Source organism: Vipera ursinii (genome assembly GCF_947247035.1).
Source record: "Vipera ursinii genome assembly, chromosome: 13".
Lineage (NCBI taxonomy): Eukaryota > Metazoa > Chordata > Lepidosauria > Squamata > Viperidae > Vipera > Vipera ursinii.
This window is the reverse complement of record NC_139526.1, coordinates 18,705,307-18,726,059: the sequence shown is the minus strand read 5'-3', so window position 1 is coordinate 18,726,059 and position 20,753 is coordinate 18,705,307. Positions and strand designations below refer to the sequence as shown.

Genomic DNA, 20,753 nt, shown 5'->3' with positions numbered 1-20,753 from the left:
CCTTCCAGCTCTGTTATTTTGCATTCTGGTGTTGGGTTATCAGCTGCATAACTTCACGCTTGGGGAAATTCTTAAACTTACGAGGGTGGAGATTTGTTCTCTGCGCTTGTGGGTTGGTCTTCCGAACGTTTCGCTACCAGGCTAAGTAACATCTTCAGCAGCATTTAGGGGACCTCAGTGTCCGTGTTATTCTGCCTATAAGGATTTTGTGCGGGTCAGTAGATCTTGTGGTGGTAACAAAATGTTTGGAAGTCAACCCACAAGCTCGGAGACAAACCTCCACCCGAGCTACAGATACTCGCCACTGTCGCAATTCTTAACCCTATCTTGAACTGGTTCTCTGAGCTAACTGGGATGAGAGGTGTAAAGAGGGTGGAGTGCCAGTTAGACTAGCCTACGTCTGCAAAATCACAGCAGCTTCCCACACTCCGTTCCCAGGTAAAGGAAGCAATTGATGCTGTTTGCAAAACTCATATGCTAAACCAGGGGTCGGCAACCTCGGCTCTTTTATGACTCGTGGACTTCAACTCCCAGAATTCCTGAGCCAGCATAGCTGGCTCAGGAATTCTGGGAGTTGAAGTCCACGAGTCATAAAAGAGCCGAGGTTGCCGACCCCTGTGCTAAACCAATGTTTCTCAATCTTGGCAACTTTGGGGGGGGGGGGGGAAGGAGACTTCAACTCCTGTGCTGCGAGTTGAGGTCCCTCCTTCTTAAAGTTGCCCCAGGTTGAGATAAGGGGCTGTGCTGAAGGGTGCCATAGCCACCTTGCTCCCCTTTTTCCTCGAGTCAGCCGGAACAGCCTGTCCCCCATATTCCTTCCACCTGTTCCCAGCTCTGCCTCTTCCAGGTATGTGGCAGGAATCCAACAGGTGCAGTTCTTCCTGCACGGAAAGCACACTGTTGATTGCCACCCCCGACCCAAATCTAACCGGGGCACAACCCCCCACCTCCCCACCCCCACCCCCAGCCAGCCAGCCCGCCCGACCAGATTCGGAGCGCCAAGATGCGCCGCCTGCCCGTTTCGCAAAGGTGCCCGAAGTCTCGGAAAGCACCCGCGGCTCACGCCTTCCTCCCCCCCTCCCCCCCCAAAAAAACCCCTCTGCCAATTGAAAGAAGCGGAGGGGCGGAGCCCCAGGCCAGGCTCCTCCCCACCGCTGGTCACAGGTCTGAGCTCCGGTTCCCAACTGGCCGCGTCTCCTTCCAGCCGCGGCAGGAGCCTTGCGCAGCCGGGAGACCCCCGCGGAAAGTGGTTGGGTTTGCCTGGCTGGCTTTTTCCGGAGAGCGAGGAGGGGAGACAGCCCGAAGTGTGAAGCGGGCGCCTGTCCTCCCTTCCCTCTCCCCCTCCTCCACATCCCCGCCTCTCCTGCCCCGCAAGGCGGCTCTCCGTCGGCAGGGGGGCGAGGGGCGCTGGGGACAGCTCCGCCGCGATGGAGCCCTTCGGAGAGCCTTCGCTGGATGGCTTGGATCTCTCGCTGACGCTTCACGGAAGCACCGAGATCGACACGGCGCTCCTGAGCGACATCGACGGTAGGGAGGGGGGAAGGGGCGCGTCGCCCTTTCCTGGGCACCCCGGCCGGGGAAGACCCCTCCCCTCCGGCCCCAGGAGCTCCTCCGACGGAGGGTCTTCCCCTCCCTGGCCGAAGTCGGGTGCCTTTCGGGGCTTTTTGCAAAGAGCGCCGGACGCAGGCGAGTGTGTGTGTGTGTGTGTTTGGTGCCTAAAGTGCCTGCTCCGCCTTCACCCGGGCTGCTTGCCCACCCCTGTCCTCCCCACGCCGGTCCGCGATGCCTTTCAGTGGGATGGCACACCCCCCCCCCCGCTTCAGGAGGAAAGCGGGGCTCTCTGTCCGTCGCGCGTGGGGGAAAGGCTGGGTGTGTTTGGCGAGGCAGGACCGGGCGAGGGAAGATGGGAAGCGCCTGCCAGAAAATTGGGAGACAGGGTCCCCCTTGAGTTGGAAGAGCCGGTGGCATCCCTGGCACAGACCCTCCCAGGGCCGGTGAGGTGGACTCCAGGTCCAATGCTTGGCCAGGCAGGCTGGGCACCATGGGGTCTGAGGTGCATCCACGTGGAGCTGCAGGGGGAGTGCCAGGACCCATGTGCTTAGTCTAAGGACAATAACATCTCTTGGGGTCCTCATGACAAGGCGGTGGGGAGCAGAAGAAGATCCAGGGAACACAAGAGCAGCCTTTGGGATAGAAGGCGGTGAAAAAGCCCCGCCATTCCCCCCCCCCCCAAGCTTGGGCTGGCAGCCAGGGCTGGCAACTCTCCCTCCAGGCCCTGCCCACCTCTTCCTCCCGGGTGTCTGTGGAGGGGCCTGACGTCACGAGCTGGGTTACTGTCGGTCATCTGCGCTGGGAGAGGAAGGTTCAGGGTCTTCCGCAGAGGGAGGAGCTGGGCAGGGGGGCTTCCCAAGCCTGGACTCATTTGGAAATGGTGCCCTAACAGCCTTGCAATGGGCAGTTGGAGCTGAAATGCCCAACTGAGGCGTGGCGTTATAACTGGGCATCTATTCATTCCTGCTTCCCTTCTCATGCAGTGTTTCTCAACCTTGCCAACTTGAAGATGGGTGGGCTGCAAGCTGCTTGGGTGAGGAACCACTGCTAATGGCTCTGCTTACCAAACCGTTGAGGTTCTTCTGCTTTGCAAGCAGATAAATCTCTGCTCCAATGAGCCGACAGTCTAAAACTGCAGGGAAAAAAATGGAATTCAGCTAAACATTGAGGTTGAGGAACCTGGGTTTGAGTCCACCTTCAGCTGGGGAGGCTGACTGAGAGGCTTTGGGCCAGGTGCGTTCACCCACTGCAGCCTCCCTGGCAGGGTGGTTGTTCTGGAGAAAAAGACCAAGGGGCATGTGCGATATAAACCTCCCCGGACGTGAGGGAGTGCAGGAGAAAAATGGAATCGATTCCCGTGTTTGGGCCTGCTGGCAGAGTGGAAGGTTTCTCCACTGTCTTGGGTCAGAATGTCCCTGCTCTCCAGCAATCATCCCTGTCCAACCATGTGAGCTGGGGATGATGGGTATGGCTGCCAGAGTCGTCAAGATGGAGAAGGGCTGTGATAGGATTTGGGGAGACATTGTAGAAGAAATTTTAGCGAGTATTTCTCGGCTTCCGGGACCTCTCCCAGATTTCTTTTTCTATGCGCCTCTAAAAAGTTCAACACACCTAAAGTCCCACTTTGTACACTTCATGCGTGTTTAACTTTTACCCCCAAGACTAAATCCACTTCCACTTTAATTTCTAACTTGAGCTAACTCTATATCTTAGAGCAAATGACCAGAGTCCTAAAAAGATCTAGTAGAGGGAAGATTTAAGGTGCCCTTTAAAAAAAAGCATCACGCTGGATTTTTGAAAATTCAACAGTGACTGCTGTTAACAGGCAACTGGGAGCTGGCTTAATGCTCAAATCTCGATTGTGCCCCACAGCAGGTCCCAGGAAGGCCAGCCAGAGAAGTATCATCAGCCTTGTGTGAATCTCGCCACCTTCCTTTTGGTGGCAAAACTTTCTATTTTGGTGTGATTGTGTCGGCGGCGTCTTGAGGTCGGATTTGCTTCATTTTGGTTTATTATTACGCATCTTCCTCTACTTCCTGCCTCCCAAGACTTCAGGCAGCTTCCAAAACTTCTTTAAGTAATCCTAGGAAAAACCCCAATGTGAGCAAAGCATCAATATAGCGAACCATAGGATTCCCAACTGCTTTAAATGATATATATCTATATATCTATATATCTATATATCTATATATCTATATATCTATATCTATCTATCTATCTATCTATCTATCTATCTATCTATCTATCTATCTATGTGAAAAATCACAGCCCCACTTCTCCAAAACACCAGAAAGACAAAAAGCAAACACCCCAAGAATCAGACATCATCCAAGCCACTTATTGGGAGACCTTTAATTATTTGTTTGCTTATTTCTCAGATATATATCCCTTTGCAATCATAAATAGATTCTCTGTAGCTCACGGAAATATATTAGAAACCCAAGATAGCATTGTGTCTTCCCAAAGTCCTTCTGGAAAAGCTTTTAACCTTTTCTCGGAGATGGGTAACCTCAGGTGGTTTATCCACCTCCTAAATCCTTCCTTTATTCTTTCCAAGCAAAATCCGTTTCGTTCTTAGAAGGCACCTTTTGGCCATCTGGACAACACTGGATATCACCCCAAATGTGGCACCTCCTTCCTTTCTTTTTCCAGGGATGCCTGTCACTCCTCCCCAAAGCTGTGGCCCTCCAGATGTGTTTGGACTCCCACCCTTCCCAAAATTAGATGCATCACCTGATCCGTTAGGAGAGATGAGGTGCTCGGAGGAGACCCAACATGCTCTCCAGAATCCAGGAGGAATCTGTTCGCCCTTTTCCTGATGAACCGATGCTCTCGAAAGCCAGATGCGTTTGTGAGCCCCAGCATGCTTTATCAGCCGCGTGAAGTGGCTTTAGACGTGGCTTTAGACGTGGCTTATGAACATTTGTGCCTTTGAAGACCATCGGTTAGTCAGAAAAAAAAGGGTAACCAGATTCCTCTAAGGTTTTGGTAAGACGAGGTCAGAATCTTCCAGGAGGTTTTCGGGATGCAAGAGGATGGTGCTGAGCTGGCAGGCAACAGTCTAACCTGCTTTAGCCTCGCTCATGCTCCAAGCCACGCGATCGTCGTTGGCAATTTGTCAGTTGCCAGCTTTTTCCTGCCCATGCCCCTCACCTAATAGCAGCTTGAACCCCAGAGACCACGTTTACCACCAACCCTGGAAGCTGGTCCCTTTCGGACACTTTTGGAAAAGAGCTTTTCTGAAAGCATCCATTCCAAACCTCCACTCGCCCACCGTGCAAGACTTTCATCCCCATAATCCCCAGCCATTGATTAGGCTGACTGAAGAATATGGAAACCAGAGTCGAACAGGGCTGGAGGGAAACCACAGACCAGTTCGAGATCAGTTTCTGCCTGCTGGTGGTCTTGTTAAGAACACAAGGAAAGTTGTGTTTTTTCCCACCTTCACCCATCCCACGCCAGGTTGACAGGAGACTTTTTCCAGAGCCTTAACTTCCTCATGGAATCCTTAATGAGTTCAAAATTGGGGGAGCCCCTGGGACATTTTACTTGGGATGCCACCTCTCCCAGCTAAGGGCCCCCATCTGGCAAAGCAAGTTTCAAACCCAGAAACGTGAACCCCCAAAGCAGCGAGGTCTCCCTTGTCCTCTGCAAAGCTTCAGCCCCGAACGGGTTAACCGCGCAATGACCTGGAGTAACCTCCTGGGCCGCCAGAGGCAGGGAAAGGGTTAATGCCGAATGCACGGCAGTAACCCGGCTGCCACACGCTCCAGCATTGCAGCAGCTCCTCGCCCGGCCCTGATTGGCCCAGCAGGATCACCTCATGCTCAATCTGTGATTCACCATGCAACCCTCTTTCCAAGAGGCTGGGGGGGGGAGGGGGGGGAGGGCCCAGAGAGGAAGGGAAAAAAACAGCCAAACAAACCCAGATCCCAAGTTTCCCAACAAGGGTGCAACCAGGGTTTGCAAGCCTCACTTTTCCCCAGGACCAAAGCACCTGTTTTGCCTTCTTGCAAGGGGACTTTTCTCTCTCTCTCTCTTTCTCTTCTTGTTGCAAGTAGAGTCCCCTTTTTGGGCTCTCCAGATGTGCACCTGCAACGCTGGTGGATCAGCAGGTGTTGGCGGGTGGGGAAAAAGACCCCCCAACTGGCCCTTTCTGGCAGGGGTTGGAACAGTCCTGCAGGGTGGAGGAATTGGGGTGCAATGGGCCCCTCTAGAGTTGCGGCAGGGGTGACCTTTGTGCCCGCAGCCCCTAGCCGAGAACGACCCATTTTTCTGCCCACGAGATTCCCAACCACCATAATTTGAAATGGTAGTTCGTCAGCTTTGTTGTGTGTTTGTTTGTTTGCTGGAAAGAAGACACAATCTTTTATTTTAGCCAGTTTTTGCGAATAACAGGGCAAAGGTTTCTTGGTCAGACCCAGCAGATATTCCAAGTGCCAAGAATTTAGAAGGAAGCTGAATGCTCCATTTAGAAAGACTAAAACATGCAGGGAAGCCTGCCGCCCCCCCCCTCCTTTCCTGGGCCAGAAAACAAGGCAAGAACAGCTGGATTCAGTTAATTTAAGGTCAGCTCGTGGGAGGCGGCCAAAATAGGAAATCTGTTTACCCAAAGCAGAGCATGCTGAGTTATGATTCTCAGGAGACGGCAATAACCAGAAGCTGGTGACATTGGAATTGGAACCCAGACTTGGTAGCCCCAAAAGAGGGTTCCAGATGGTTTCCGAGTAAGTGGGTCAACCTTCCCCACGACCCAATTCTCACCCACTTTCACCTCCCTGGCTGAAAATAAGGATGCGGATGACAATCCTGGCTTGGAGAAGCCACAGCTTAGAAGGAACTGATAATTCCTCAAGAGAACCATCTTCTGACCCAGATTCTCCCCACTCCTGAATGCCAGAGTTGTGTGAATGTGTTCGCTGCATGGTCAGAGTTGAGCCCTTCTCTGTTTTCCTTCCGGTTGGTGAATGAAGGGATTTTTACACTAGTTCCAGGTACCAGTTTACTTATTACTTCATTTTTCTTAACTGCCCATCTCCTGCAGAGAGTTGCAGTCCCCATGGAGTTTCTAGGAATTCGATCAGGGTTAGAGGGTGGGAATTTCATGAATCCTGGCCCAAATGCATTCATAACATCAGGCAGTGATGCCGTTTCACCCTTTTGTCCTTGCTCTACCCCTCCCTCTCTCTCTCCCTCTAAATCAGGGGTCTCCAAACTGGGCAACTTTAAGACTTGTGGACTTCAACTTCCAGAATTCCTCAGCCAGCCACAAATCTTAAAGTTGCCCTGTTTGGAGACCCCTGCCCTAAATCCCATACGTTCTTCATCCCTGTAAGCCTTCCCAAGTCAGTTGCATCATCCCTTTGAAATAGTCCTCAGCCGTGATCCTCCAGATCAGAATCACAATTCTCATTCTCCCCTGGGCTTTGTAGATATGCTCCAGTTGATCACCACCGAAGACAATGACTTCCCTGGTCTGATGGACACATCTTTCGGCTCTCAGCTTCCTCCTGATCTGAACCCCCATGGACCCAGCCTCTTCAGCAACTATTTGGGGGCAAAGGCCCCCTCTTCCACAAGCTTGTTCCACCTTCCACCCACATCTCCACCCAGCTTCCAGACGCTGCCCACCACTTGCCTGAAGATGCCACCATCTCCGGTGGATGTCAAAGAGGAATCCTTGGCCTCAACGCTCAACCCGACTCAAAGCCAGCTGCCCACCAGCAGGATACCTTCTCCAAATATTGTTCCAGCTGCCCAGCTGCCTTTCTCCACCCAGCCCTTGATGGATTTCCAGAACCAAAATAATATTTCTGGTAAGGATGGGAAGAGAGCTTAATTTGCTATTGTGAGCCTTGTCTGGGCCTCCCAACGGGCCTCCACGAAGTCAATCAGAATAGAGCTGGAAGGGACCTTGGGGGTCTTCTAGTTCAACCCCTTGCTCAAGCAGGAAACTCTATACCATTTCAGACAAGTGACTCTATAGTCCTTTCATAAAAACCTCCAGTGACGGCTCACCCACAACTTCCGGAGGCAAGCCGTTCCACTGGGTTAATTGTTTTAACTGTTGGAAAGTTTCTCCTTAATTGCAGGTTGCTTCTCTCCTTGATTAGTTTCCATCCACTGTTTCTTATCTTGCCTTTTGGAGCTTTGGGAAACAAGCTGACCCCCTCTTCTTTGGGGCAGCCCCTCAAATACTGGAATGGAAAGTCATTGCCTTTCATCGAAGCTCCCCTGAGCAAATAGAGTGAAACTTTCCACTGTCGATTAACTGGACAGCCCAGTGGTTCCTAAAGACATGACCACAAGGTCTGGCTGAAAAAGTCCCCCCCCCCGAAGAATGAGTTTCTGGAGGTGGGTCTGAAAAATCACACCATCATGCTCAAGGTTTTCAGACCATGGTAGGGTGTCCATATTTAAGAAAAGACTGTAGGCTCAAGGCCGGGGCTTCCAAGGTCTCTGAGGACTGGAAAGATAGGTCCTGAGGGCTCTGCCTTAATGTCTGGAGAACCCTCCAGAGCTGTTGGACTACACCTCCCATCATCTCATTTGCTTGTTGTGATCCAGCAGGGTTCTTGAGGGCACCTCCAAGGTTAGCTCTGCCTGTGTGTGCCAGGCTTCTGTGGGTGGGTGGGCTTGGCCCAGGGGTCTGCCCAGTTGCTGTAGAAGGCATCTCCAATCTTTGGGGGTTTCTTTCCCAGCTCCCCAGCCAGCAGGGACACCCCAGCAACCCCCGCTGGTCTCCCCCAAGCCCCAGCAGACGCAGCCTTTACCAAAGCCAGCGCCATTCCAGAACATCGCCCCTCAACAGCTTCTGGCTGCCAGCAGCCCCCAGGTGGTCCAGCAAGTGCCGGTGAGTAGGACTTAGGAGATGGGACCACCCTCTTCCCTGGAGCGCATTCATGCTTGGTCCTGACCATGCCTTCTTCCCGCAGGTCCTTCTGCAGCCCCACTTCATCAAGGCCGACTCCCTCCTCCTGACCACGGTCTCTGGAGCCAAGACCCCGAACACCAGCTCAGTGGTCTCCTCAACACCCTTGCAGATGCCGGTGAGCTCCTATTTCTCTGTCTTGGTTCTCTTTTGAACCATTTCTTCTTCTTCTTCTTCTTTTAATTCTCAAATTTTGGCTTGAGAATTCTCTCACCTTTGCACATCTGAGACATCTGCCAAAAACTTCACCTGATTCCTTTATAGCAGCTTATTTTGGGGTCCTACAATAGCAATAGACTTGTATACTGCTTCATAGCACTTTCCAGCCTTCTCTAAGTGGTTTGCAGAGTCAGCCTTTTTGCCCCCAACAATCTGGGTCCTCATTTTACCGAGCTCGGAAGGATGGAAGGCTGAGTACACACTGAGCTGGTGAGGATCGAACTGCTGGCAGTTGGCACAATTAGTCTGCAATACTGCATTCTGTCCACTGTGCCACCAATAGGTGGTGGTGATATTGAGAATGTGCTGAAGTGTGATGGAGAAAAACAGAGTTCTGTCGGGCTGCTCCCACATTATCTTTTCCTTCGCTTCCCTCAGCATAAGCTGTAGTTCATGAAAGCCAATGAATGAAATGAGTTAATACATACATTGTGCTAATAATATGTGCTAGCAGAGTCCTCCTGAAATGTTCTTAGCTCTCTCCTCAGCCAGCTGAGACCACATATGCTCAGCTTGACCTCTCCTGCCCAGAACAGCCAATGTTCATGGTGAAGTCTTCAAGTTCTCTGCAGCTCCTCTCTTCCCCTTCCTTGCAGACCCTGGTGAGTGGGGGCACCTTCCTGGCAACAGTTCCACTGATGCTGGACACCGACAAGCTGCCCATCAACCGCCTGACCGCTGGCAAGCCTTTGATCAACCAGAACAAGGGCGAGAAGCGCACCGCTCACAATGCTATTGAGAAACGCTATCGTTCCTCCATCAATGACAAGATAGCTGAGCTGAAGGCCCTGGTCGTGGGGACAGAAGCCAAGGTAGCTACACCTGTTTCTGTGGGGGGGGGTGGATGTCCTGGGAGTGTAGAGCGTTAGTCCTTGCTTGGGAAACTCTTTCCTATCTTAACCGTTAGGGAGTTTTCACCTGTGGAAAGGTAGATGTCTCTTTCTTTGATAGGGGAGGAAAGTCATGGTAGATGCTTGGGTGCTTCTGGCTTAGGAAACCTGGTTTGTCCTTGATCGTGTCTGGGCCGCTCTGTTGGTTTCTTATTTTGGTTTGCTCTTCATTGTAAATGTAGGAACAGCAGAAAGCATGTGACTTTTTCTCCTTGGAATCTTGATGGTGACTTGAGTTGACGGAACTCAGCTAGAAATGAGGCTGTGCCAGGGATCTCCCAAGCAGCTTTGTCCATTTTAGGCAAATTCAGGCGCTCTTGCCCTTGCCCTTGGCTGAACTCCCATAAACCCAGCCTCTCTCTTTGTCTCCACTGGCAGCTGAACAAGTCGGCCATCTTGCGCAAAGCCATTGACTACATCCGCTATCTGAAGCAGACCAACCAGAAGCTGAAGGGGGAGAACATGGCCCTCAAAATGGCAGCACAGAACAACAGTGAGTTTCATGCATGTACACCCCCACACAAACACACACAAACCAGGGGCCCTTTTCTTCTTGTGGGTTTGAGACCAAGGAGATCAGCAGGGAGGGGGTGTCAAGAGCAGGCTGGCAGATTAATCTACAGTTGTCCCCTTGGAGGTCCTGATGGAAAGCAGAGATCTTTTTTTTAACTTGGGGTGGATTTTCGCCACCTACCAAGAAGCCAATGTCAACATTGCCCAGTGATCAGCAGAAACAGCTGGATCCTGTTGGGAAAAACTGGTGGGTTTTTTTGCCTACATTTGTCTTATCTCGGACACTTTTTCCTGTCAACTCCCTGCTAGCGGCAGTGAGGATAGACTTTGATCTGATTTCTGCTGAGACTGAGTATATTTTCTTTGATTTTTGGAATAACCGTTGGCTGAACCCACTTGCGGTTCTATTGGATGATTGCTGGCCTTGTAGGAACCTCTTCAGCCTTCCTCAAGAAAAGCTAACTGGTCAGACAGTCTGGATATTCCATGACATGAGAAGCCCATCTCGCTTCTACCCTCGCTCCACTCTCTCCTTCTGCAGAGTCCCTGAAAGACTTGGTGGCCATGTCTGGTGGAAACGTGGAGGATCCGGCAGAAGGAATGAAGATGATGGACGCTTTGACGCCTCCACCCTCAGATGCCGGTTCCCCTTCGCACAGCAGCCCACTCTCCTTCGGTGGCATCAGCGGAACCGATTCGGAGCCAGACAGCCCTTCGTGCGAGGAGGCCAAGGTGAGAACGGGAGCAAAGGCTCCAGGAGAACCTGGGTTGGCCCGAAGACCAGGAGAAACCCCTAAAAAAATTTGCTTTATCTTTTTCCTCTAAACGACTCAAGGCTGACCAGATTTGGGGCAGGATTTGTCCTGGAGTGGTCGCTGGACCTGCCCTCTCCTTTCAGAAACTTACCCAGTGGCTGTTCTTTGTAGGTGAAACCCGAATATCCAGCCCCTCCACCAGGCAGCCTGGGAATGCTGGACAGGTCCCGCATGGCCCTCTGCGCGTTTGTCTTCCTCTGTCTCTCCTTCAACCCGCTCTCCTCCCTGCTTGGAGGAGTCGGCCTCAGAGGTTCTTCAGAGGCTTTCAGCCATGGTGTTTCCAAGCGCAGCATCCTGGCCATGGAGGAGTCAGAAAGTGAGTGAAAGACAGCCCCTGGGCTGAGCCTGCAGGACAGGAGCCACTGAGAAGGCTTCGTTTTTGTGTCTGTCTGTCTGTCTGTCTGTCGATCAATCTTCCATCACCATCTACCATCTATCAATCTCAGTGTTTCTCAACCTTGATAAGTTTATGATGAGTAGAGTTCAACTCCTAGAATTCTGGGAGTTGAAGTCCTCTTAAAGTTACCAAGGTTGAGAAACACTTGTCTGTCTGTCTATCTGTCCGTCCGTCCGTCCGTCCATCCATCTATCTCTATTTAATCTATCTAATTATAATAAATAAATGCCACTTATATGCCACCCGCTTGCCTAAAGGCGGCTCTAGGCTGCTCACAACCACTAAAAGGAACAATAAAAATTATTTTTAAACTAACATTGATTTAAAAATGTGCAAAGGTGAAAAGGAAAAAAGCAAGAAGCACACAGGGAAGAGGTGTGTGTGTGTGGGGGGGTCTTATCTACCTGTATACCAAAGGAAATTGTCTGCAACATGTAAAGCATTAGGAGCAGCGTGTAGCAAAATGCCGATGGCTTTTCACTGCTTTTCTGGCCCTCTCTGTGTTGGAGGGGCCGGGGCACACCTGCGCTTCTCAGGCTCTGAGAGGTGCCCACTCACTCCCTTGGTTTGGGCTTTTGTGTCCAGATGCTGCTGTTCCCCAGCTGCAGTGGCTTCTCCCCACTTTGTTCTTCTGGATGATTAACCTGCTGATCGTTTGTGGTGCCTTCGTCCGGCTTTTCATTTACGGCGAGCCCATCACACGACCCCACTCGGAGTCTTCCGTCATCTTCTGGAGACACCGCAAGCAGGCGGACCTTGACTTGGCGCGGGTACGTAGCTCCAAGAAAGGGCTTTTTCCTTCCTCAGCAACACGGGAGATTGATCTTCACAGGTTGAGGAAGGTCTTGAGATAGCTGCCATCATTTAACACCATCCTTAACTAAGTGTGGAGTATCCTCACGCTACGGGCATTCCTTAGTTTACAATCACAGTTGGGACCAGAATTTCCATCACTAAGAAAGGCAGTTGTCAATTGCACCCAATTATAAAATTCCAAGTCCTGTCTTCTGTCAGTTATAATAGTTAAAAGGATGGGAGTTGTAGTCCAAGGGATTGGAAGGCAGTAGTAGGCGGCTACAGTGGCCTCCTGTCTTCTAACAGCTAGAATGGCTAAAAGGATGGGATTTGTAGTCCAAGAGAATGGAAGAGAAATGACTAGACAGAACCAACAAGGCCTGGGTGGAATGATGCCTTCCCCCAATCCTCGTCCTTGGAGGGTTTGCATTGAGTCTAACTCCTAGTCTGCGTTCCTTTATGAAGATTCCTCTCCTGCTTTTAGGGGGATTTTGCGCAAGCATCCCAGAACTTGTGGACAGCCCTCAAAGCACTCAGACGCCCCCTCCCCACATCCAACCTGGACCTCACCTGCAGCCTCTTGTGGAACCTGATCCGGCACATCCTCCAGCGTCTCTGGGTAGGACGTTGGCTGGCTGGCCGTGCCGGGGGCTTCTTCCGAGATCGGGAGCTGAAGGCCGACGTGCGCAAGAGCGCCTGCGACGCGGCCCTGGTCTACCACCGGCTGCATCAGCTTCACATGACAGGTAAGACTTCTGAAGACAGGAGCCCCTCGCTTTCCCCACTGTGCAGACAGGATCGCCAACACCTTGATGCCATCTGACTGCTCTTCTTCTTCTTCTTCTTCCCCCAGGAAAGCACGTTGCAGGCCACCTGTCTGCCATCAACATGGCGCTGAGCGCGGTCAACCTGGCCGAGTGTGCTGGGGACGCCATCTCGGTGGCCACGCTGGCCGAAGTCTACGTGGCTGCTGCCCTGCGCGTGAAGACCAGCCTCCACCACTGTTGCCACTTCCTAGCGGTTAGTGAGTCTGTGCGTGTTCAATGCCAGAAGTTGTGGGTGCTCCATCACTGGAGGTTTTGAAGAAGAGATTGGGCAGCCATTTATCCGGAATGGCAGAGGTGTCCAACCTTGGCAACTTTAAGAGGTGTGGACTTTAACTCCCCAAATTCCCCAGCCAGCTGACACTCATTAGTGCGAGGGCCTTTTTCAACACCATTGTAACTTCGCTAAATGAACGGTTGTAAGTTGTAAATTGAGGACTACCTGTTGCGTGAGCCCCTGAAATTCCACCCCGTTCCACCCGTCTCTCATAACCCCCTTCCTTGCCCTAAGAAAGGCTTGTAAATAGCCACTGCCCAGGTTAACCCACCGCGCCACAGAGTAACCCTGCCTTCTTGCCCGTCACAGCGGTTCTTCCTCAGCAGTGCCCGACAAGTGCTGCTGTCGCACAACGGCACCGTCCCTCCTGCGCTCCAGTGGCTCTGCCACCCCGTGGGGCACCGGTTCTTCGTGGATGGCGACTGGGCGGTGAAAAGCTCTCCACGGGAAAGTATCTACAGCTCCACCAGCCACCCAGGTAGACTGGGGTAGAAGGAGCAGGGAGATTGGGCAGCTGAGCTGGCCTTGCAGGTTTCAAAAGAGGCGGCCTAGTGTTTCTAATGGTTCTGTGCTTTTGTAAAAGGGAAATTTTATTTTTTAGAGGTATGTGGAATGACTGCCCTGGACAATCTTTGAAGAATAGTCTAGGAATGTAGTCACAGTAACTGAGAGCCAAGCTGAGTTGGAGAGTTGTTTGTCTATTCTTGCGGGTGCCTCTCACTTCAGTTGCTGGAGATGAGGACCCTCTGAGCTGTTGGTCCTCTTTGCCAAGATGCTTAAGTCCGGGATGGGGCTGAACGTGTTCTGCAGATTCCAGAATGCAGATCTTTCATCCAGCCTAAGGAGAGTTAGGTTTTTTCCTTGGCTTCTTTGGTGTGGAGCTAACCCTCAACTAAGACCCCTGTCGGGCAAACTCATTGATTGACTGGTTGATTGATTAAGGGCCAACAGGTGATTGTTATCTTTGACCACATAGATCTGAGCCTTCAGTCTCCGTCTCTTGTGGTCCCTGAAAGGTCCATCTGTTGTCCCTGTAAACACTGGAGAGTCGTGAATTGTTGGCACAAATTGGGTTGTTGCATTGTGCTAAAGGGGCTCCCGAGTTGCTGATTGTATCGGGAGAGATTCAGATGCTGGGCTGAGCTGTCTGACAGGTCTCTTTCTCTCACCAGCAAATCCCCTGGCTCAAGTGACACAACTCTTCCGAGAACATCTGCTGGAGAAAGCTCTTTCTTGCGTCTCCAGGCTGGACAACCCAGCCCCTGCCAGTCACAGTGAGGGGTAAGGACCGTACTTCTCCCAATCCTTGGACTCCAGTCGAAGAATCCTTCTCTAGAGAAAGTTGGGCCTCCTGTCCTTCCCTCTTTAGGTGTTTTCCCCAAATCAATGACGGAGAGAGATTTCGACATTGAGCTGGTATCTGTAATGGTGTGTGCCATTAATTCAGCTCAATGGGCTGGAAGAGCAATGACTGTGTAGCCCACTTCATTCGTTCTTCCAACTCTTTCCATATCTCACCCAACCTTACGGTGATTTTTTGGAGAAGGACATGCTGACCTAAAGGAAAGAGACTCACGGCAATTACCCAAGAGTAATTTCCAGAGTGGTTGACCTGAGCAGGAACATCCAAAGGATTATTATTGGCAGCAGAAAGCTCTTTCCTCCCAGTCCTTAGAAGGTTCAAATGACTTCACATTTCTGAGCTGGTAGCTGAACTCACCCGACTTTTCTCTCATCTCGCTAAAGGGAATTTTCAGATGCTCTGGAGTACCTGCATTTCCTCAACAGCTGTGCAGATGCGGTCCCCAACCCAATGCCCTCCATCAGTACCAACATGGACTCAGCCACAGGTGAGCCTTCCCAAACCTGAGACTTCTCTGGCTGGAAGAGGGAGGAGGGGGAGGATCTTAGGCAGGCATTGGCTTAGCAACCCCAAGACAAGGAGAGGATGGGGGTGCCCTTGAGCTGAAGTCAAAGGCAGACGGAGAACCTCATTGTGGGGCAAGAAACTGTCCCCCCTCTTCTTGGTCCCACCCTTTCCTGATGCCCGTTCCCCTCTCCCATCTCTAGGTACTGATCCTGTTTCTCACTGGTGGGCATCTGTGGTCGCCATGGCAATCCATGGACTGCAAGCGGACGAGGAGGCCATGGAACGCCTCTACCCTCTGGTGGAATTCATGCCCCGGGCTCTCCAGGGCTCTGAGTAAGTGCACTGCAGGGGTGCAAACTGTTAAAGCACCCCCAGGGGCAGGTTCCCCAGGAAAGCCGAAGTGGGGAAGGAACAGACAGCTGGGACTGCCATGCTCATGTATTAATAGAAGAAAGCCGAACATTTCTTCTCGCAATCCAGTTGGATCCACGTGACCTTGCTTAATTTCTCAGACTTTGCAGAATTATTCTTTGTGGGGTGACCCAAAGGGGAGCATAGCATTTGACCTCCATTCTTTTGGCTTCTGCAAAGTAGCCCATTTTAGAGACCTGCCCCGTCTCAAGAGCTTGAAACTTGGATGTCAGAAATGCATCCTGCACCTCTGGGGGTTTCCAGGCCATTGTGGTGTGGCTCTTAAGATGGGTGTTTTCACACCTGGGTGAGTTTGAAAATTGTATGCTCTTCTCCCTGCTGCAGGAACCCTCTTCCCCGCGCGGCCCTGCACACCTTCAAGGCAGCCCGGGTGCTGGGCAAAGAGGACAGCAGCCTGGGACAGTGTGACAGAGCTGGCGAATATTTGCGGGACAGCTTGGGAGGGAACGCGACTCCAAGTGCTATTGACAGAGTATGTTGCAAGTGGGATGCCTTGGTGTGGGTGGAATGGGTGGGCTCGCAAGTTCTGGAGGGTCTCTTGGAATTGCAGAACTGGAGGGAGGAACTCCGAATGAGGCTGTTGGACAAAACCAGGGATGGAGTTCATCATGGTCAAAGCAAAGAAGGTGACTTCTGGGCCGATCCATAGTCATCCTCTGGGTCCACCTTCACTGTGAGTGAAAGTGGAGAATGGTCCTGTTCCTTCTGTTCACCAACCTCTGGCTCATCTTTGCCAAGAGCTCCACTGTCCCGGTGAAAGGTGGTTAAGTTTCTCAGGTGGCTGCAAATCTCAGCTCTCCAGACACCAAACCTCTTACTTAGGAATGGGCCTGCCTGCTATCAACATTCAGAAACAACTCAGGGCTAAGTCCTCTCTTTACTTCAGACCAGAAAACAGTGTATATCCGCAGAAGATTTGCTGACCACAATATCTAGCCATCAGTGTCTCAGCGCAGATCTGTGCTCAGGGCTTAAATTCCGTTTCTTGCCTCCCTCTGTGCCAAGTCAACGGATCCTGGGCAATCCTCTGTCGAGCCTGAGAAATGCAGGTCTCTGCCTCTCCAACATATTCCTTGCTTTCTGAGGCTGGAGCTTGGAATCGGGAGCGCAGGGCTGTAGGAAGGGTGGGATAAAAGTCGGAAAGGGAAATACAGAGAGGAGAGCCCCATACATCAGTCAGGAGGTGGCAATGTGGAAGACACTGTGGCTGTGTCGGTGGTGCATTGTAGTTGCATTGCATGTGCAGGTGAAGATGTGCAATGCCCCTTCAGTGCAGCCCTGGGGCAGCACCCATGCAGCGGAAGGGCCTGCTAAAAGAGGACAGAAGTAGGACTTCTCTAGTTCCGAAGAGGGGGTGCAGGGACAGAACTTTTCCCCTAGCCCGCATGATTTGGGGGAGTCACGTCCTCACACTCTTCCACCCTCCAGCTGCAACTCTCCTTTGGGTCTCTCCCCTTTCAGGCAGTGCAGTTCCTTTTGTGTGACCTGCTCCTGATCACTCGCACCAGGTTCTGGCAGCAGCAGATGCAGGGGGGCCCACCCCACAGAGCCCGCTACCAGGCGTCTGCCCTCGAGCTGCGTGGCTTTCAGCAGGATCTCAGCACTCTCCGCCGCTTGGCGCAAGCGGACCAGCCTGCAATGCACAGGGTGAATGGCAGCACGGGGCGTCCTTCTTTTAAACCAGGGAGAGAGAACTTGTCCTCTAGACCACTGAAAAGCACCCCAGAAGAATGGGGAAGGGGGTAGAAGCTTTCTGGTGCTCGTGTGATAAAATATGGGTCAGATTTCTGGGTTGGCAGGAGGGGGGGAGGGCAAAGCCACATGGAAAGGCCCACCTGAAGGAGCCTTCCTCAAAGGTTGCTCCATTGACGGCCTCCTTCAATCCCAAATGGTGGCCCAGGTTCGACACTTGGGTTGAGTTGGCGTCTGAGGTCAGGACTGTCCTAAGGGTGGGAGGGGGAAAAAGATTTCTGGGGGGCTGGGGTGGAAATGCTATCGTGAGAGTTAATTTTTCTCCCTCCTCCTCCAGGTCTTCCTCCATGAGGCAACTGCCCGACTGATGACCCGAGCCAGCCCCACTCGGACCCACCAATTGCTCGACCGAAGCCTCCGCAGAAGAGGACCTTCTACTACCAAAGGAGGTGAGCATCTGCAAGCTTCTTCGGGTGGTCTTCTGATGGGGGTGGGCTTTTGAAAATGCGGCTGGGTCTTCAAGCCATTGGACCGGTACGCATTTATGGGTGCCGCAGATGCACCAGGGCGACCTAAAATGACACACTCTGGTGTCCACCTGCTTCCTGTGATCTCCTCTCTTTCTTCCCTCCCAGCTGGCGAACAGGAGAGCCGCCCCACTGCCCGGGAACAAGCAGAAGCATTGCAGCTGGCCTGCTCCTACCTACCCCCTGCCTTGCTTTTGGCACCAGGCCAAAGGGGGGGCATGCTGGCCGAGGCTGCCCGCTCCCTGGAGAAGCTGGGCGACAAATGGAGCTTCCACGAGTGCCAGCAGATAATTGTCCGGCTCAGCAGTGGCTCCACCGTCACCTCCAGCTAGAGATTTGGAAGGTTCCTAGCAAGGAGGGTGGCAGCCCGGAGTGGCCCCACCAGTGTGGCTTGTGGCAGTGCCGGTGAAAGTGGCAGGGGGGCCTGGCAGAGCCTGGCAGTGGTGACTCCCTTTCACCCTCTCTGCGGAGGCAGCTCTGCTTCCTCAAGGATGCTCAGCTGGCTCTTGTCTCCTTGTGCGTCTGAACGGACCTAACCTATACGAGAAGGGACAAACCGTTCTGGCAGAACCGGCTGGATCTGGCTGACTTCTCTTCTCGCTCTTCCTGGGGGAAGTGTGTGCGCACAACTCCTGCGAGTCTCTTGGATTTTAGACTCCCCACGATCAGGGTGCATTCAGTGGGCAGAGTGGCTTCTCTCCACCTTTTGGAGGCCAGGCCTCAATTTCTCACATCATCTGTCCAGCAGGTGATGACTTTGCCCTTACCTCTTTCGCGGCCAACTCCATTCCTCCCCAGCTCCTCCCACTGCTGCTTGGCTACCTCCCCCTCTTTGCCGGCGATTTGCTATCCATCTCCTCTGAAGCTTATTGGCAGAGCCCAGCCAGGCGGAGGCGGCGGGGGGGGGGGAGCGTCCATCTGACCAGTTGCGAATTGCTTGGAGTTTGCTCGGTTGGCGATTGGCTGATTGGCTGTTTTCGGTGTCTTAATGTGGGAGGGGGCACTGTTTCCTTCAGATCACCCCATTGCTATTCCCTGGGTAGCTGGTAGAACTGGCGAGAAGGTTGGCCCACAGAAGAGGATGGGGCTCTTAGGGGACCGTAGGAGTGTGCCAGGCTCCCTTGGCAGAATTGGAGTCTTGGAGAAGGAGGCCGAGGCTCATGAAGAGCATTTCTCCCCACCCTTGAAGGAAGGCATGAGAGTTAATTCCCTTGTAGCTTCTGGTGGTCTTGTGTGGTGGCCTTGGATGACCTACAACCCTTGAGGTTAAGTAAAAAACTCATCTCTTCACATATCAAGTGTTGCTGTTGGAAAGCAGTTGGGTGAAAGAAGGACAATATTTTCCTTTCCCTTAAGATGGACTCAGGTGGAGAAGAAGTCAACTTTGGGGTTTTAAGGAAAAAACGGCAAAGGATATGTCACGAAAAGGCTGAGTAGGATTTTTTAAAAAAATGTTTCTAGAAGGAAAACAGACGGGAGACAGTTTGATCTGAGATATCTCTGTTGTTCCACCCTTTGGGCTGTTGAGAGCAGCAGCTTTTCTTAATTCTAACCTAAAAAAATTTCCCCTAACACCCCAGACTGTAGTTTGGGGGACCCACCATAGTGGTTGATAGGAAACCATTCAGAGGGTCGGGGTTGGTGAAGAAGCTGGAGGGCTTCCATTGCTGCCCATAACTGGTGGGAGGTGATGCACCTGCCTCGGTCTCCTCCCTTGCCAGCGTGCAGCGCTGCTCAGTCATGATTCTCCCTTTTCAAAGTTATTTTCATAGTATCAGGGGAGGGGTTTTTGTACAGATGATAAAATAAAACAGCTACTTATTTATATCTCCTTGTCTGGACATTAACTGGAGCAGGAAAAAGTGGGCAAAGGAGGGTGGGAACGGGCTTGGCTAATTTCTTGGTTGATGAATTCTCACCAGCTCTACAAAAGTTGTCCCTCTCTTGGACATGTTAGTTGGTGAGGTCTTCAAGGGCTGTGAAATCCATGGAGGGGACATCCCTGGTTTGGCTCATCCGATTTCTGGTCTCCCAGTTGTCCCAGCCCGCTTGAGTTGGCCAAGTTCTTCTTCTGTCTGCTCTAAAATGTACCAATGAAGAATTCCTCTGTGTTCTGAGTCATAGTTACGCACATGTGGGGCAGTGAAGGTGCGGGAAGGAGGTAGCCGCTTTCTTCCCACCCTAGTTGAAAGCGTTCTGGAGGTATCTTCCTCAGAACCATGACATTTGTGTTTGACTCAGTCCAGGAGGATTCAAGCCTTTGGGGATCCAGAATGATGGAGCAACTCTCATATCTGAATTGGACTGGTGGGGCAGGTTCTTTTGGATATTTCAAAGAATTGATTTCAACATCATACGAGACTCGGTGAAAAGATGGGTCAGATAGCACGCATTGTGGCAGGTTTTCAGAGCTCATCGTTTTAACGTGTTGTGTGAAGCAGGCCATCTCATTAAATTGTATGATCTAAGAGTGTAGCATATTCTGTGAAGATAGCAATTGTATTTTATTAGTGTGAAAACATCCTGAGAGAGTTAGGATTTGTTATTGGCCAGCAAATATGTTGAACTGACCTCCTACTGGAAAAACACGTAACCCTATTTCAACAGTAGGGTTGGCCTCACAAAAGTCCATCAAGATGTTAAGTAGACCTTTCTGTTGAGCAATGACACTCATAAAAATGCCTTTAGACCGACTACACGGGTCACACATGGGCTAACATGATGGCTGCATCCTTCAAGCCACAAGATGCGGGTGGAAATGGGTTGCTAATCCTACCAGCTTCTGTGATGCTTTCTAAAATACGTCTACATTTATCCACACAGATGACAAATACACTGCGCTGCAGAAACGGCACCCACAAATATTAACAGGGTTCATACAATATGCTCCTTAGCAAGGAAAAAAGGGGTGAAACATTTTGTGCCTCAGGGTGATGTGAACACTCAACCATTATCTTAGCAAATTACGTGGTCCAGGCCACCAAACTGGCAGGAGTAGCCAACACCCCAGAAGACAAACT

The 20,753-nt window shown here is 51.8% G+C and overlaps 1 protein-coding gene across 1 annotated transcript; it reads left to right on the top strand.

Annotated features, from left to right (window-relative positions):
- The first annotated feature begins 1,192 nt into the window (after nucleotides 1–1,192).
- SREBF1 (sterol regulatory element binding transcription factor 1) lies at nucleotides 1,193–20,293 on the top strand. The gene is made up of 19 exons (XM_083372681.1): nucleotides 1,193–1,527; nucleotides 6,984–7,367; nucleotides 8,253–8,404; nucleotides 8,487–8,600; nucleotides 9,298–9,513; nucleotides 9,970–10,084; nucleotides 10,646–10,836; nucleotides 11,031–11,235; nucleotides 11,902–12,086; nucleotides 12,596–12,857; nucleotides 12,965–13,131; nucleotides 13,522–13,690; nucleotides 14,385–14,493; nucleotides 14,959–15,062; nucleotides 15,283–15,415; nucleotides 15,839–15,986; nucleotides 16,976–17,161; nucleotides 17,544–17,655; nucleotides 17,842–20,293. Exons 1-19 carry the CDS (start codon nucleotides 1,428–1,430, stop codon nucleotides 18,063–18,065), a joined length of 3,276 nt encoding a protein of 1,091 aa, XP_083228807.1. The 5' UTR covers nucleotides 1,193–1,427; the 3' UTR covers nucleotides 18,066–20,293.
- Nucleotides 20,294–20,753: the final 460 nt, after the last annotated feature.